Below are 13905 nucleotides of genomic sequence, written 5' to 3'. Positions count from 1 at the left end.
TCCACAGGCTACTAGGTACTTTATAAGTGCTTTGAAAACACACCTCCCTGTACTTTCCTTTGAAAATTGCCTAGGGATAAGTACCCATAAAGATATGATCCTGTTTTGTGTTGCTGCATTACCCACCCTCTTTCTGTCCTTGGAAATACCTCCATAGAATGCAAGTATGAATAGACATGAAATCCCTATGTGTCTGGACTTATTCACAAGAGAAACTGGCAATTTTCAGAAAGCCTATTTATCTGAGTAAAAAGCCATTTCCTCCACCCAACTTGTTTTTGAAATTTGCTTCTTGGGGAGGGGGGGGGGGAAGGGGATAATTTTATAATAGAGCATCTATAGCAAAGTTTTATGCCTGTTTTATCAAATATGCACACAGAACTAACCTTAATGGTGCACAAATTCTGTCACACAATTGAACACCTGCGCCAAAGACGGTGCAAATGCATGAGTGTTCTCTATGTGCATTGTGATGTTGTTATAAAACACCCACACACATCACCCCCATCTACCCAAACTATGGCCCAGTCTACATGTAAGTAAATGCCATCTTGCCATATGTACTTATATGTGCATATCTAGCTACACATTTTCATTAGTAACTACGCAGGTATTAAAAAACAACAATGCTGGCCACGGGAGCTAAATTTCCAGATATTCAGCCACTCTGGATATCTAGATAAAGGTAATCAGCTCCAGAATTATCCAGCTAGCAGAAACCTTTGTTGCTATCTGGATAACTTATCCATACAACTTAGCACAGTTTTCTATCTATCCTAAGTTATCCAGCTATTGTCACGATCTGGAAACGTTCCAGGATTGCCCTAGCTTTGCCCATACTCTGTCCAATCAGTGCCCTCATAGTGCAGAGGCAGTATCCAGAAGTGCCTCTAAATATCCCAGTCAGGTGTGTTATCCGGTTTGCAGGGTGTGCTTTTGAATATGGACCCGAGTCTGTCACTGAGCAGAGCTGCTAATAGTCTGAAATCCTGGTAGCAACACAACTCTTAATTTGGCCTTACAGAGACTAACACCTTGCCTTGGGAAAGACGTTATGTGTTTTAACACCAGACAGTATCAACTGTTGCCCTGGAAGCAGTGTGGGAGTCCTCCAACTGCATTGGTACCAGTAGGGGTGTGTTTCAATATTGAGTTTTCAGGCACTAGGGCCTACAGGCCTCTGGAGTCCTGTAGAACTTGCCTGTCTCTCTCGCTATTGAAAATGTATATTGAAACCATCACCACTGGCAAGAATGTAAGTGGAGGTAACCACACAGCTTAGAGGGAAAATTGCCTGGAAGGTATGTCTGCACCATTTGAACCATGGTTAGCTTTCTTCCTTGACAAAACACTAAGCCTTTTCCAGAATCTTGCAGTGACCTGCGGCTCCTATTCTTTTAGTACTTGAGAGACTTTCGGCTTAATACTCACCTGCGGTTCCAGAATAAGCACCTAAAGAGAGCTGGTAGGCGCTTGCTTCATTGCCAACTTTGAAGGAATCGTATTGTGCAATGGCTGTCTCACCACTGAAGGCCTGCAGACTCACGACTAGCTGTGCCTTCTTGTTTGGCTGGTTTGTCAGAAATAAAAGTTGTCTAGGCCCTGCCAGACTTCACCTGGAGGAGATTTTAAATTATTTTGTAAAGATTGCTCAGACGTCACAGCTTTAAAGTACCATTGGATAACTCAAAACAAATATATATTTCTCTTGATTTTGGCTCATTCTATGTACTAAGGGGAAAATCTGCAGAACATTTAAAAAAGTTCTTACCATAAGGAACCCGTTCTATTATTATTAGGGCCAATATTCAGATAATAACCAATACCAGAGTCTTCACCTACCTGAAGGGTTTCCAAATCCTGTCTTATACCCTGCCCACGTTTTCCTCAAAGTCCAGAGAGTTTTCACCATTATGTCTCTGGAATATTTTAAAAATAAAACACTGGCCACAGCATTTAACATTGCATATATTCACCCTAAAATCCAAACTTTGGGAGAGCAAAAATAATAATATAATAAACTACTTTTTGCTCAAGACAGAAAGGGAAGAGAATTTGGGCTAAAATAAATATTATTTAACAAAAGAAAACCAGAACTCCCCTGCCCAGGATAACCTACAGAGATGGCCTCCAACAACGGCTATTAGTACAGATTCACTTGGAGCCCTGAAAAAAAAAAAGCCACAACAGAAAACACTCCCTACTAAGGAAGAAAAAAAAACTGAGGTAAATAAATAAAAATGGGGCATCTGGTATTCCAAAAAATGTTCACCCTATTCATATAGTGACGTAGTCACCGATACCAGCTATACATATATCAGTAACATTTAGCCACTATAGCTAAGCAGTTTAATGTCTTCTATCTTATCTATCCAAATAGTGGCCATGTGGTATACGTCTGTGCCAGAGCCGTGGTGGGAGGCGGGGCAGACTTATACGTCTGTGCCCTGAAGAGGACAAGTACAAATCAAGGTAGGGTATACACAAAAAGTAGCACACATGAGTTTATCTTGTTGGGGCAGACTGGATGGACCGTGCAGGTCTTTTCCTGCCATCATCTACTATGTTAACAGAGAGTTTCAGCAGTACTAGCTGCTGAAAATCTATGGACAAAAGGACTTACATGTTATGGCAGTCGCTAAGGGGCTGAAAAAAAATTAGTGTTGAAGGTCCATTCTATAAAATGGTGCTCGGGTTGGACACCGTTTATAGAATGGCATTGGTGCCGGGGAACCACGCCCAATTTTGGCGCGATGATTTCTAACCAACTGAAACCTGGACTAAGTTCTCGTGCCTAAATTAGGCACGGATCTCCTTATTCTGTAACACTGCATCTGCCCGTGACCCCACCCATGGCCACACCTCCTTTTCAGATCTGCACGTAAAATTTACACTTCCATATTAGTGACTAAAGACACAGGCATAAATTCAAATTATTGCCAATTAGTGCTATTATTGGTGCCCAATTATCAGCACTAATTGGCTCATTATGCAATTACATTGTATGCGCAAATTGGATGCATGCCCAAATTTGCACATGCAATTTGAGTACCATATATAGAATTAGGGTATAAATGTATAAGCCCTTAGAACATTGACCCACTTGTTATTTGGTATAGGACTGCCAGATACACATTTTATGAAAATGTGACTTGTGTGGTCACCGATAGCATCACAAACTATATTTTCAAGTTATAGGATGTTGGCTTTATAAAGGGGGCAATTTTCCAAACTGGGTACACTGATGCTCAGTTTGTGGACAATTGTGCTCATGAGCTTTGCACCAGTTTTCATAAGAAAAATGTACAAACAGCTTTCCCTTTTGAAAATTGCTCAGGGAAAAAGTACCCACAGAGATGTGAACCTGCTTTTTCTACTTTCCACTGAAAATAACACACAAAGATTTCAAATGTATTACTATGCATTATTTTCCCCTCCCCTGCCCTAAAGGCATTTCGTGGAAAGCCTACTTTTCTAACCAAAAATTATGGAGGTTGTTGGTCCTTGGTGTGCTTTCACAGCGGCAAAATAATGGGCAAATTTCAAAACAGACAGGTTACCTGGATAGTTATTTCCCTCCATAGAGAACTCTGAAAATTGCACATTTTGGTATTGCCACCCTGTCACACCGCCCCCCCCCCCCCCCCTCTGCTGCCGCTGTACATCTTAGCTGGTGGAGTCCAACCCCCACCAGCTGAAGCACCACTGTTGCAAATACCTGGCTGGTGGGGGGGTCCCTAATCCCCACCAGCTGAAGACTTCGTCCAGCGCTGGACGTGAGGGGAAGACAGCAGGGCAGGCAGTGCGGCACTGCCCGCCGCAGACCAACACTGGACAAAGTCTTCAGCTGATGGGAATTAGGGACCCTCCACCAGCCAAGGGGGGGAAAAAGTCACTAAGCACCCTTCAAGGACATGGAAATACACTAACTCACCTTGAGCTACAACAGAAACGGAGCGAGAAAAATCCACATAAATAAATCAAGGAGGCATTTCTCCTTCACTCCACCTCTTTCCTAAGACAGACACAGATCATCCCGTTAACTGTAACTACTCTATTTGGATATATTTACTTTCTTTTTGAAGGAATTCACTCAAGCCGGTATACAGCAAGAATAAGCAATGAACAATATTGATTGGAAAATTTGGAATATATGCCGAAATAAATGTATTTATTGAATTGGATGTTGTAATTCTTTACCTTTTTGCTAATTTTCTTAGTTGCATTTAATAATTATATATAAAAAAAGTAGAAATTAAAAAAACAAAAAACACAAGATTAGCACCCTCTGTCAAAAGGGTTTTAAACATGGGAAAAAAACCTGAGGCAAAGGTGCAGCACCATGACCTTGTGTGACTTTAGCATCTGAGAATGGTAAGATATTGATTTAGAAATCTTTATTTCAAAAAAAGAAAGATGCTGTGTTCCGTGAGCCAAATTTCATAGCTGAAACTCCATGGCAGCTAAAGTTGCACGTTTCTTTAAATTTCCTTCTATGTGTTTAATTTCTTTATCTGGTAAAGATTATGGGGCCCTTTAACTAAGCTGCTTAGGTGCCTACGCGCATGGAATGCATGCCAAATTGGAGTTACTCGCCCGGTTACTGCGTGGCCCTTGCGGTAATTTCAATTTTGGCACGCATCCGCTATGCGCTTCTGGAAATAATTTTATTTTCTGGCGTGCGTAACAGACACACACCAAGTAGCATTGACACGCTGAAGTCACTACCGCCCAGATTCTTTACCGCTAGGTCAATGGCTGGTGGTAAGGTCTCAGACCTAAAATAGATACGCGCAATTTTGATTTTGCTGCATGTCCTTTTATGGCAAAAAAAAGGCCTTTTACAGACACGCTAAAAAAGAAATGTATCGGCACGCACCCAAAGCCCATGCCTACACTACCGCAAGCCATTTTTCAGCATGCCTTTGTAAAAGGACCCCTATATATTTTTTGGTCCTGCACAGCTGGAGCAGCTTTTGCTGGAACATGAGAACATTGCTTCCGATTCTGTATCTCAATCTTGAAAATGGGAACTTAAACTGGGATACGCATCCGGTTTAGGAAACAGAATGCTCTCTAGTATATTTAATTTCCTATACTTCTTTATTATGGGCCAGATTTGTCCTCGATGAGGGTTAGTTGGGCTGGGTCCCATTTTGGGAACTGATTAAACTGCTATATAAATAAGTGCAAAGACCTAATTAGTCAATCATAATGTAATAAAAACGTGCAATGATTTTCAGTGGTATTATATGGCTAATGCAGCTGAAAATCATAACTGGCCTTGGCCAGTAGATCTTATCTATGTGCATAGAAGCCAGCTCTGTGGGTGCTGATGGATGCTGAGCACCTCAGTTCCTTCACTTGTGTCCTGGGGGAGTAATTTGTATTCTGTTTGGCACCTTCAATCATGTTGAAATGTTGGGGTTTATGTGACTGGCAGATCCTGCTGCCAGATAAATGTTTTTGCATATTGGGATGCAGGATGTTAGATTACAAGTTTTAGGGAAGCAACCTAGCCACTGTCCTTGAATCTGTAACTTGCCTTGAACACAGGTTTGGAAAGAACAGTATTAAGGCTCAAAGTCTAGAGTGTGAAGGATCTCCACTGACTTCCAGTTAAAATTGAGAATTCAGTTTAAAACATTACTGATTTTTTTTTTTTATTGAATGCTTTGGCCCCAGTGGCCTTTTGTGCATTGTGATCCACAGACACATTAATATTAAATATACCATTTTTTAGGCAAATAAGGTTAGATAACTATTGTTTCTCAATTTTTATGACAACTCCCCCTTTGGCTTTCAGCAAAATGAAAAAAAAAACAAAAAACAAAAACAGAAATCAGCTACATTTTCATACACATCTGAAGGCTCATCTGTTTTGGAGGGCTGTTTGACTTGTAGTATACAATTTTGAATCATCTGGTTCAGATTAGATGACAATAAATTGGACCTTATTTTATATTGGTTTTGTTAAGCTTATTGTGCATGTTCATTGGTTGTGGATTGTGCAGATTTTAAATAAATAAAATAAACAGATCCTGGACTACGTGCTGTGTGTGAGACAAGGATAATAACCAATACCAGAGTCTTCACCTACCTGAAGGGTTTCCAAATCCTGTCTTATACTCTGCCCACGTTTTCTCAAAGTCCAGGGAGTTTTCACCGTTATGTCTCTGAATGACAGTCCACCCTCCATCCTCGTTCATCTCACAAGCGACCTGTGCATAGGGAGCCATGCAAAATAAGCTACTGCTGTGCAAAGCGGTTCATTTAAAGAGTGCGAGTCTCGTGTTGGTTAACCAACAACTCCTCTTTTACATTATGTTTTGCATTACACAAGTTCAGGGAATGATTTCAGAATGTAAATGCCACTGCTGTCTTTTCTACATGGTCCTTATTCAAAAGCCATAATCGTGATTTGCACATGTAAATACTACACACATGTAAAAGCCAATTGTAGAAAACCGGTATTTACAAATGTAGATTGCATGGGGGGGGGGGGGGGGTGAGGGGGGGGGGGGGTCAGACTGATAGCATAGAATGTTGCTACTGTTTGGGTTTCTACCAGGTACTTTTGACCTGGATTGGCCATTGCTGGAAGCAGGATACTGGGCTACATGGATCATTATGGCTATTTTTACATTTTTATGTTCTTACCCCCTGTATCCCCCATGTCCATGTTGGGATTTACAGCTGCTCCCTACCACATATGTGTATTTTAAAAGTGCTCATTTGGCCAGCCCTGTACAGGAAGAATTAAGGGAAGCATCCTCCTAATCTTCCATGGTTTATCTCCTCCTCCTCCAAATTGAAACAAAATAAAAGATTGTGCCCTCTGCAGTTGATTGGTAGGACATAAATAGCTTTCCAAAATGGCAGACATAGAGGTGTTAATGCCAACATATCCAAGTGCAAGTTCTGAAATACTCTGTTACATGTGTAAATCTTGACGCTTACATGTGTAAGTTGCTGCATTTCCTCTGTTAAATTTCTATATTATTATTAAGATGACTTGGGGGTAAAATCCACTGTGTATTTCTAGGATAAGCAGCATAAAATCTGTTTTACTGTTTAGGGATCTTGCCAGATACTTGTGACCTGGATTGGCCACTATTGGACCTTCAGTCTGTCCTCAGTATGGCAATACTTATGTTAATACTTCTAAATGGATGCTCTAGCCACATACATCTGCATTCTTGCACCTATGTTAGAAATAGATCTACACTGTCAGATCCTTTTCTAAAATATTACTGGAATTGTACACATTCCAGCCTGGATGCAGCAATTCCAATTTCTGTGATCTACCTAAAATGGACCTTAATATGTCATTGCTAATTTGGTATAATGTTTGCAGAACAGAAGATATGCGACTTTTGCATTTCAATCAGGTACAAAATGCAAACTGTAAATCCTCTGGGGAGAGGGAAATATTCTGTGTGAATGTTCTTTTCCTTGAGCTACTACTGAAAAAAGGTGCGAGCTAAATCCCAAATCCCTTCTCTACCCCTTAGTTTACAAAAATAGACATTGCAGCTGGATCACAAATTTTGGAATCTCTGATCTATGTCAAATGAAAACAAAACAAAACAACCTTACCCCCCCCCCCCCCCTCCAATGTTTACCAAGCCATGCTAGTGGCTGCCATTGCGCTGATGCTGACACAACCCATTCACTTTAAATGGGCTGTGTGGGTATTGCCGAGTGGCTTAGTAAACAGTGGGGTTAGATTATGATTTTACTTCTGCTTGTAAGCCATGGAGTTTCCCTAAGTATTGGTCTAAAAATTCAAAACTCCTGGAATACTTTTTTTTTTTTTAATCATGTGTTCTTCATTAACTTTTTAATACATACGAGTCTATTAAAGATTCAAGAAACATTTCCTTGTGGTCATAATGGATATTAATCTCAGTGTCCTATGAAGTTTTGATACTTTTTTTTTTTTAATTAAGGAAAAGATGATCTGTAGATCTACCTGGAAAGATTGTGTGGCTCCTGCTGGTTTTATCCAGTATACTCCACTGGCTGACGAAGGATTCTTCTTCCTGATGTCGGAACAATCCTCACCTTTGAAACAGAAAAATGAAAGAATAAGCAATATGTCAACTATGGATGAAAAACAGGTGTAGCATCTTTTTTGGCTAATTTCTTTTTTTTTTTTTTTTTTAAACAAAAGCACCAAGATTTGACTACTGCTGCTGCAGAGGTCTATAATCCAAAACAATTATCGTAGGCATCGAGGCCTCAGCATTAAACATCTTTATACTGTATATAGTTCTGATGTCACAGTCCTCTTATCACTTCTTAAAATGCAAGAAATTCCACATTAGTTAAGAAGCCTATTGCTCCCTGGGGTGTACAAGAAACCTTGTATATTTTTAAGATTCGAAAACAGTCCACTTGTTGGGATCCTCTTTGGCTTGCCCTGAAATTTTGGAGTGAATAGGACTCACAACATAGTATATAAATGTAGATATAGATATATTAGTGGTTCTGAACCCAGTCCTGGGACACACCAATCCAGCCTGGTTTTCAAGGTAGCTACAATGAATGTACATGAGATAAGTTTGCATAGAATAGAGACAGTGCGTGCAAATGTATGTCATGCCTTTTCCTGGTGTGTATTCTGAAAACCTGACTGGCTTGGTATGACCCAAGGACTGGGTTCAGAACCCCTGATGCAGACCCACATGAGCTCTCCTCCCTTTGCGAAGCAGGCTAACAATAGTATCTCCATTAATTCATTAAATTTGGTTTACAGACAGATTTGAGTGTTCTACACACATTGCATTAGTTGGTGTTTTCAAACAGTAGGAAACATGAAGAAGAATCAGCTTTCTCTACTTGGACCAGATGTAACAAGAGATTTAATTTGAACTTAAAGAGAAAACTCCCTGTGTCTAATTGAGCCACTAAATCTCATTGTGTATGGCATTAGACAAGTAAGCAAATCCTGAACCAGACAATCAGAGCTTACAATGTGGTCAAAATGTTTTCCTGTAATGCATCTCATGTTTGTTTTCAGTACATTCAGTGATCAGTTCAAAGCTGAAATTAATACACATTGCATGGTAGATAGATCTTCCTTAGATCGAGAACTGTGAAATCAGCAATATAATTGCATTAATAGAATTTACTTGTCACCATGACATATGCTATGCTCCGCTCCTGTGCAAGATTTAAAGTGCTAAGGCGTTCCCAAAGCTCAGGCCATGATTGGAAGGCTCTTCAGGTCCACATCTCCCTTTTCATCATATGTAATCTGTTTACTACTCAACAAAATGGCCAGTAACTTTTACAAATGTATGTAATGTCAATGGAACCAGATAATATGATGTCACTTATTCATAATATTTTTTCCTGTTTGAAATATATAAATTCCAAATGGCATAATAGCTCACATAAATAAAGTTCAGAAATGTCTTACCTTCTGGAAGAGGTACTTTCTGTCAAAAGAAAAAGTATATATTTTACTTTGGAAGTGCAGCAATCTTACATTTCCCCTCCCCCCTAATAAAATGTTTTGCAAGTTAAATTGGTTATCAAGAAAATTGGTGCAAGACATCTTGCCTTCTACTGTGGAGGGGCATTTTCAATATTTCGTCTAAGTCTGAATTGAGACTTTTACAGAAAACATCACAACCCTTCTAGCTCACAGCCATAACTGAACCAGAAAAATGTCTAAATTTCTGGTTTGATTATAGCTTGGAACTATATGCTTCATGCTCAACACATTCATCTCTAAGACCATTTAATTAAAAAAAATCCCCAGGGAAAAACTGGCCACATAGACATCCCAGCAGTGCAGAGGGGCAGCCCAGTGGACTTCACATTAAAGGACCCAGGTACAAATCCCACCTAAACCCCTTTATATTGTACAGTGAGCCCTTCAGAACTGAGAAAGCCTACGGTACCTAAAGGTCCACCATTACAATAGACCTCAGACTTGCAGGTCAGTTATAGAGTTAGGTTTAGGAGGTATTTGTATGTTCCAGAAGGGCTCACATATTTGTACTGAAATGAAAGAGTTAAAGTGGGAATTGAACCTGTGCCCCATTGTTCACTGTCCACTGCACTGACCACTAGGAATGGCCATAATATAGAGAGCTGTCATAACGCCTGATATCTACTGTCACATCTTGGGGAGTGGGAGGGGTTCATTGACCACTGGGGTATTAAGAGGGGGTAATGCATTAATCCCCTCAGTGGTCAGCTGCTCTGTTAGGGCACCTTTTCTGAAACAGATCTATATAAAAACTTCTTTTTTTTTTTGCCCTGGGCCTTTGTCTGTGTTCCATTATCGCTGAAAAACATCCAGATTTTAAACCTGTCCAAGTCCCACCCAAAACATGCCTCCAATATGGCCCCCCCCCCCTGCAATTTAGATGGACTGCAGAGTAAAACATCCCAATTCCGAGTTTTGAAAATCATGACTTTTAGACATTTTTGCAAGAAGACAGCCATCTGCTGCGTTGTGCCACTTTGGAGGTGTTTTTTCTCTTTTGAAAATGAGTGCCATAGCGTAGTTCGCAGGGTGTATTCAGTAAGCCACATTCACAACAGGCCATCAGTTTTTCGGCAAGGTTTGTGGCTGCCCTTAAGACTCTGTTCTCTTTTTGCTTTCTCTCATCTTACCCCCCTCAGCCAAGCAAGGTCTCTTACCTGTGGTCTGACTTGGTGAAAAGAGAGGCATAGTAGTATTGCTATGCCAGAAAAACATTTTAGTGAGATTGCCGGATTCATTTTCCTAAATAAAACCAGAAAAAAAAATGTGTTAGAGCCGTCCTTATCCTTTGCCTATCTCCTTTCTATAAGCACAAATGATACAATTCAAACACATTTGTAGTACTTAAAGTTACTTTAAAAAGCATAGAGGCCCTTTCATGCATGGCAACAGGCTTGCCGGGTACCAATCTGGAAATACCACCAGGGTACTGCAGGAGCCCGGTGGTAGTTCCCATCCCCAGCGTACCATTTTGGGTGCTATGGGAATTAATTTTTGTAGCACCAGAACTTAACCGACAGTAATCAGATATTGCCGTGTGCTGCTCAGTTACCTCCAGGTTAGCGTAGAAGCCCCTACTGCCATCTCAATGGGTGCCGGTAAGGGATCCCCACCAAAATCACTCTCATCTCTCCCTACATTCCCCCCTTGGAACTCCGTTCACTGGGTAAATCTCTCTTATCTGCACCCTTCTCCTCCACCGCTAACTCCAGACTCCGTTCCTTTTATCTTGCTGCACCATATGCCTGGAATAGACTTCCTGAGCCAGTATGTCAAGCTCCATCTCTGGCCGTCTTCAAATCTAGGCTAAAAGCCCACCTTTTTGATGCTGCTTTTAACTCCTAACCCTTGTTCACTGGTTCAGAACCCTTATTTTATCATCCTCACTTTAATATTCCCTGATCTCTTGTTTGTCCTGTTTGTCTGTCCTAATTAGATTGTAAGCTCTGTCGAGCAGGAACTGTCTCTTCATGTTCAAGTGTACAGCGCTGCGTACGTCTAGTAGCGCTGTAGAAATGATGAGTAGTAGTAGTAGTAAAATGGCTGTGCGGTAAGTGGTTCACTTACTGCAGAGCCATTTCTTTTCGTCAAAAACGGACAACCTTTTACCCACTTTGGTAAAAGGGGGCCTCAGCGCACATTAAAAAAACTCCACATGCCAATGCTAGCGCAGGCTCCCTTTTACCGCAGCTTTGTGAAAGGACCCCATAGTGCTTTGCTTACTGTTCTTTCAAGCGATCCTTGTTCAGAAGTATCCTGAATTTTGGTAACCTTTGAAAAGTTATTGCTGCTGCTCGCCAGTAATAACTTACAAGGTTATCCAAGACGTGACTTATAAGCATGAACCCTGCAGCTAAAAATTGTCTGTCACAGCTACAGCTAGCTCCAACCCACAGTACATAAGTACATAAGTACATAAGTAGTGCCATACTGGGAAAGACCAAAGGTCCATCTAGCCCAGCATCCTGTGCCAGGCATCCACTTCCCTTTTGCTGGGCTGCTGCTCAGATGGCATCAGAGGGGGAAACAGCTGACGCATGATGATTCAGAGCCCTCTTTAACCACAACAAATGAAGCTTTGTAAACTTCTGTTTTTCCTTAACTGGGAACATTCTTAAGGTATCCCTTAGCTACTCCGAAGCCTGTTTTTACAGCAGCATTAGTAGCACAAAGCTACCCATTCAACTGGCAAGGAAACAGAATCTTCCTGATACACATTGAGCCCTTAATCACTGAGAGATTATATCTTTATCAGGTTATCAATAGAAATCAAACAAAATAAAACATAGAAAAGAAAATAAGATGATACCTTTTTTATTGGACATAACTTAATACATTTCTTGATTAGCTTTCGAAGGTTGCCCTTCTTCGTCAGATCGGAAATAAGCAAATGTGCTAGCTGACAGTGTATATAAATGAAAACATTCAAGCATTACTATGACAGTCTGACAGGGTGGGAGGGTGGGGGTGGGTAGGAGGTATGCATGGGGACATCAAAGCATATCATTGATATTCTAACAGGATGGGTGTGGATAGGTGAGGGGTGGGGTGATCAACAGAGAATACAGCTTTATGGTTTATAATGGGCTAGGAACCCCAGATCCTTGTTAAGTCCTTTCTGTTAGGTGTTAAAATATTCAATCATTCTGACTTCAAAGGTCTTACGTTCTTGTATGGTTTTAAAGTTACCTTTCAGGATTCTCACTGTGAAGTCACTGGTACAGTGTCCTGGTCCTGTAAAATGCTGACCAACAGGGGTGGGAGCCCTACTGGCACCAGTATTGTTCATGTGATGTCTATGTAGAATATCAATGCTATGCTTTGATGTCCCCATGCATACCTCCGACCCACCCCATCCTCCCACCCTGTCAGACTGTCATAGTAATGCTTGAATGTTTTCACTTATATACACTGTCAGCTAGCACATTTGCTTATTTCCGATCTGACGAAGAAGGGCAACCTTCGAAAACTAATCAAGAAATGTATTAAGTTATGTCCAATAAAAAAGGTATCATCTTATTTTCTTTTCCATGTTTTATTTTGTTTGATTTCTATAGATTCTACATGGAATGTTGCTATTCCACTAGCAACATTCCATGTAGAAGTCAGCCCTTGTAGATCACCAATGTGGCCGCGCAGGCTTCTGCTTCTGTGAGTCTGCTGCACGTACGTGCAGGACGTCAGACTCACAGAACAGAAGCCTGCGCAGCCTTCTACATGGAATGTTGCTAGTGGAATAGCAACATTCCATGTAGAATCTCCAATGGTATCTATTTTACTGTCATAGTAATGCTTGAATGTTTTCACTTATATACACTGTCAGCTAGCACATTTGCTTATTTCCGATCTGACGAAGAAGGGCAACCTTCCACTCAGCTAGTAGTAATTATCCGCTCCACCACTGAAAGTTGTACACTAACTATCGGTGGTGGTGGTGGTGGTGGGGGGGGGGGGCAGGGCAACACTTCTACGGTCTGTGCCGTGAAAATAGCAGATACTAATCAAGGTCAGGTATACACAAAAAGTAGCACATATGAGTTATCCTGTTGGGCAGACTGGATGGACCGTGCAGGTCTTTCTATGCCGTCATCTACTATGTTACCACGTTATATTAACCCTTTAGTGTCCAATGTTCCCATAATAAGCCATATGGGAACAGATCGATGGGGACATTGGACACTAGAGGGGTTTTACTTCCCAGATAATGTTAATTAAACAAGTCATTAGTAAACAAAAATATTGTGTAATGTGATCTAAAGAATTAACAGCTGGGATGACACTGCCCCCTGGTGCATCCTGCTCTCTCTCTCTCTCTCTCTCTCTCTCTTTGGCTATATTCAAATCCAAACTAAATAGCCATCTTTGGAGATTTACTTTTAAATCTAACCTAATTTCCCCCC

At 40.9% G+C, this 13905-nt stretch overlaps 1 protein-coding gene across 1 annotated transcript in view; it reads right to left on the bottom strand.

The window, feature by feature from the left end:
• The window catches only part of LOC115479073 (angiopoietin-related protein 1-like), a 68730-nt gene that overhangs the window by 155 nt on the left and 54670 nt on the right, over positions 1-13905 (bottom strand). The window contains 6 exon segments of the mRNA XM_030216811.1: positions 1432-1584; positions 1587-1616; positions 6101-6221; positions 7976-8067; positions 9428-9446; positions 10663-10747. Of these exon segments, the coding sequence (XP_030072671.1) occupies positions 1432-1584; positions 1587-1616; positions 6101-6221; positions 7976-8067; positions 9428-9446; positions 10663-10747 (500 nt within the window).

The sequence above is a fragment of the Microcaecilia unicolor genome, chromosome 10 (genome assembly GCF_901765095.1).
Source record: "Microcaecilia unicolor chromosome 10, aMicUni1.1, whole genome shotgun sequence".
In the NCBI taxonomy this organism is placed as follows: domain Eukaryota; kingdom Metazoa; phylum Chordata; class Amphibia; order Gymnophiona; family Siphonopidae; genus Microcaecilia; species Microcaecilia unicolor.
This window is presented reverse-complemented; position numbering and strand designations above follow the sequence as displayed.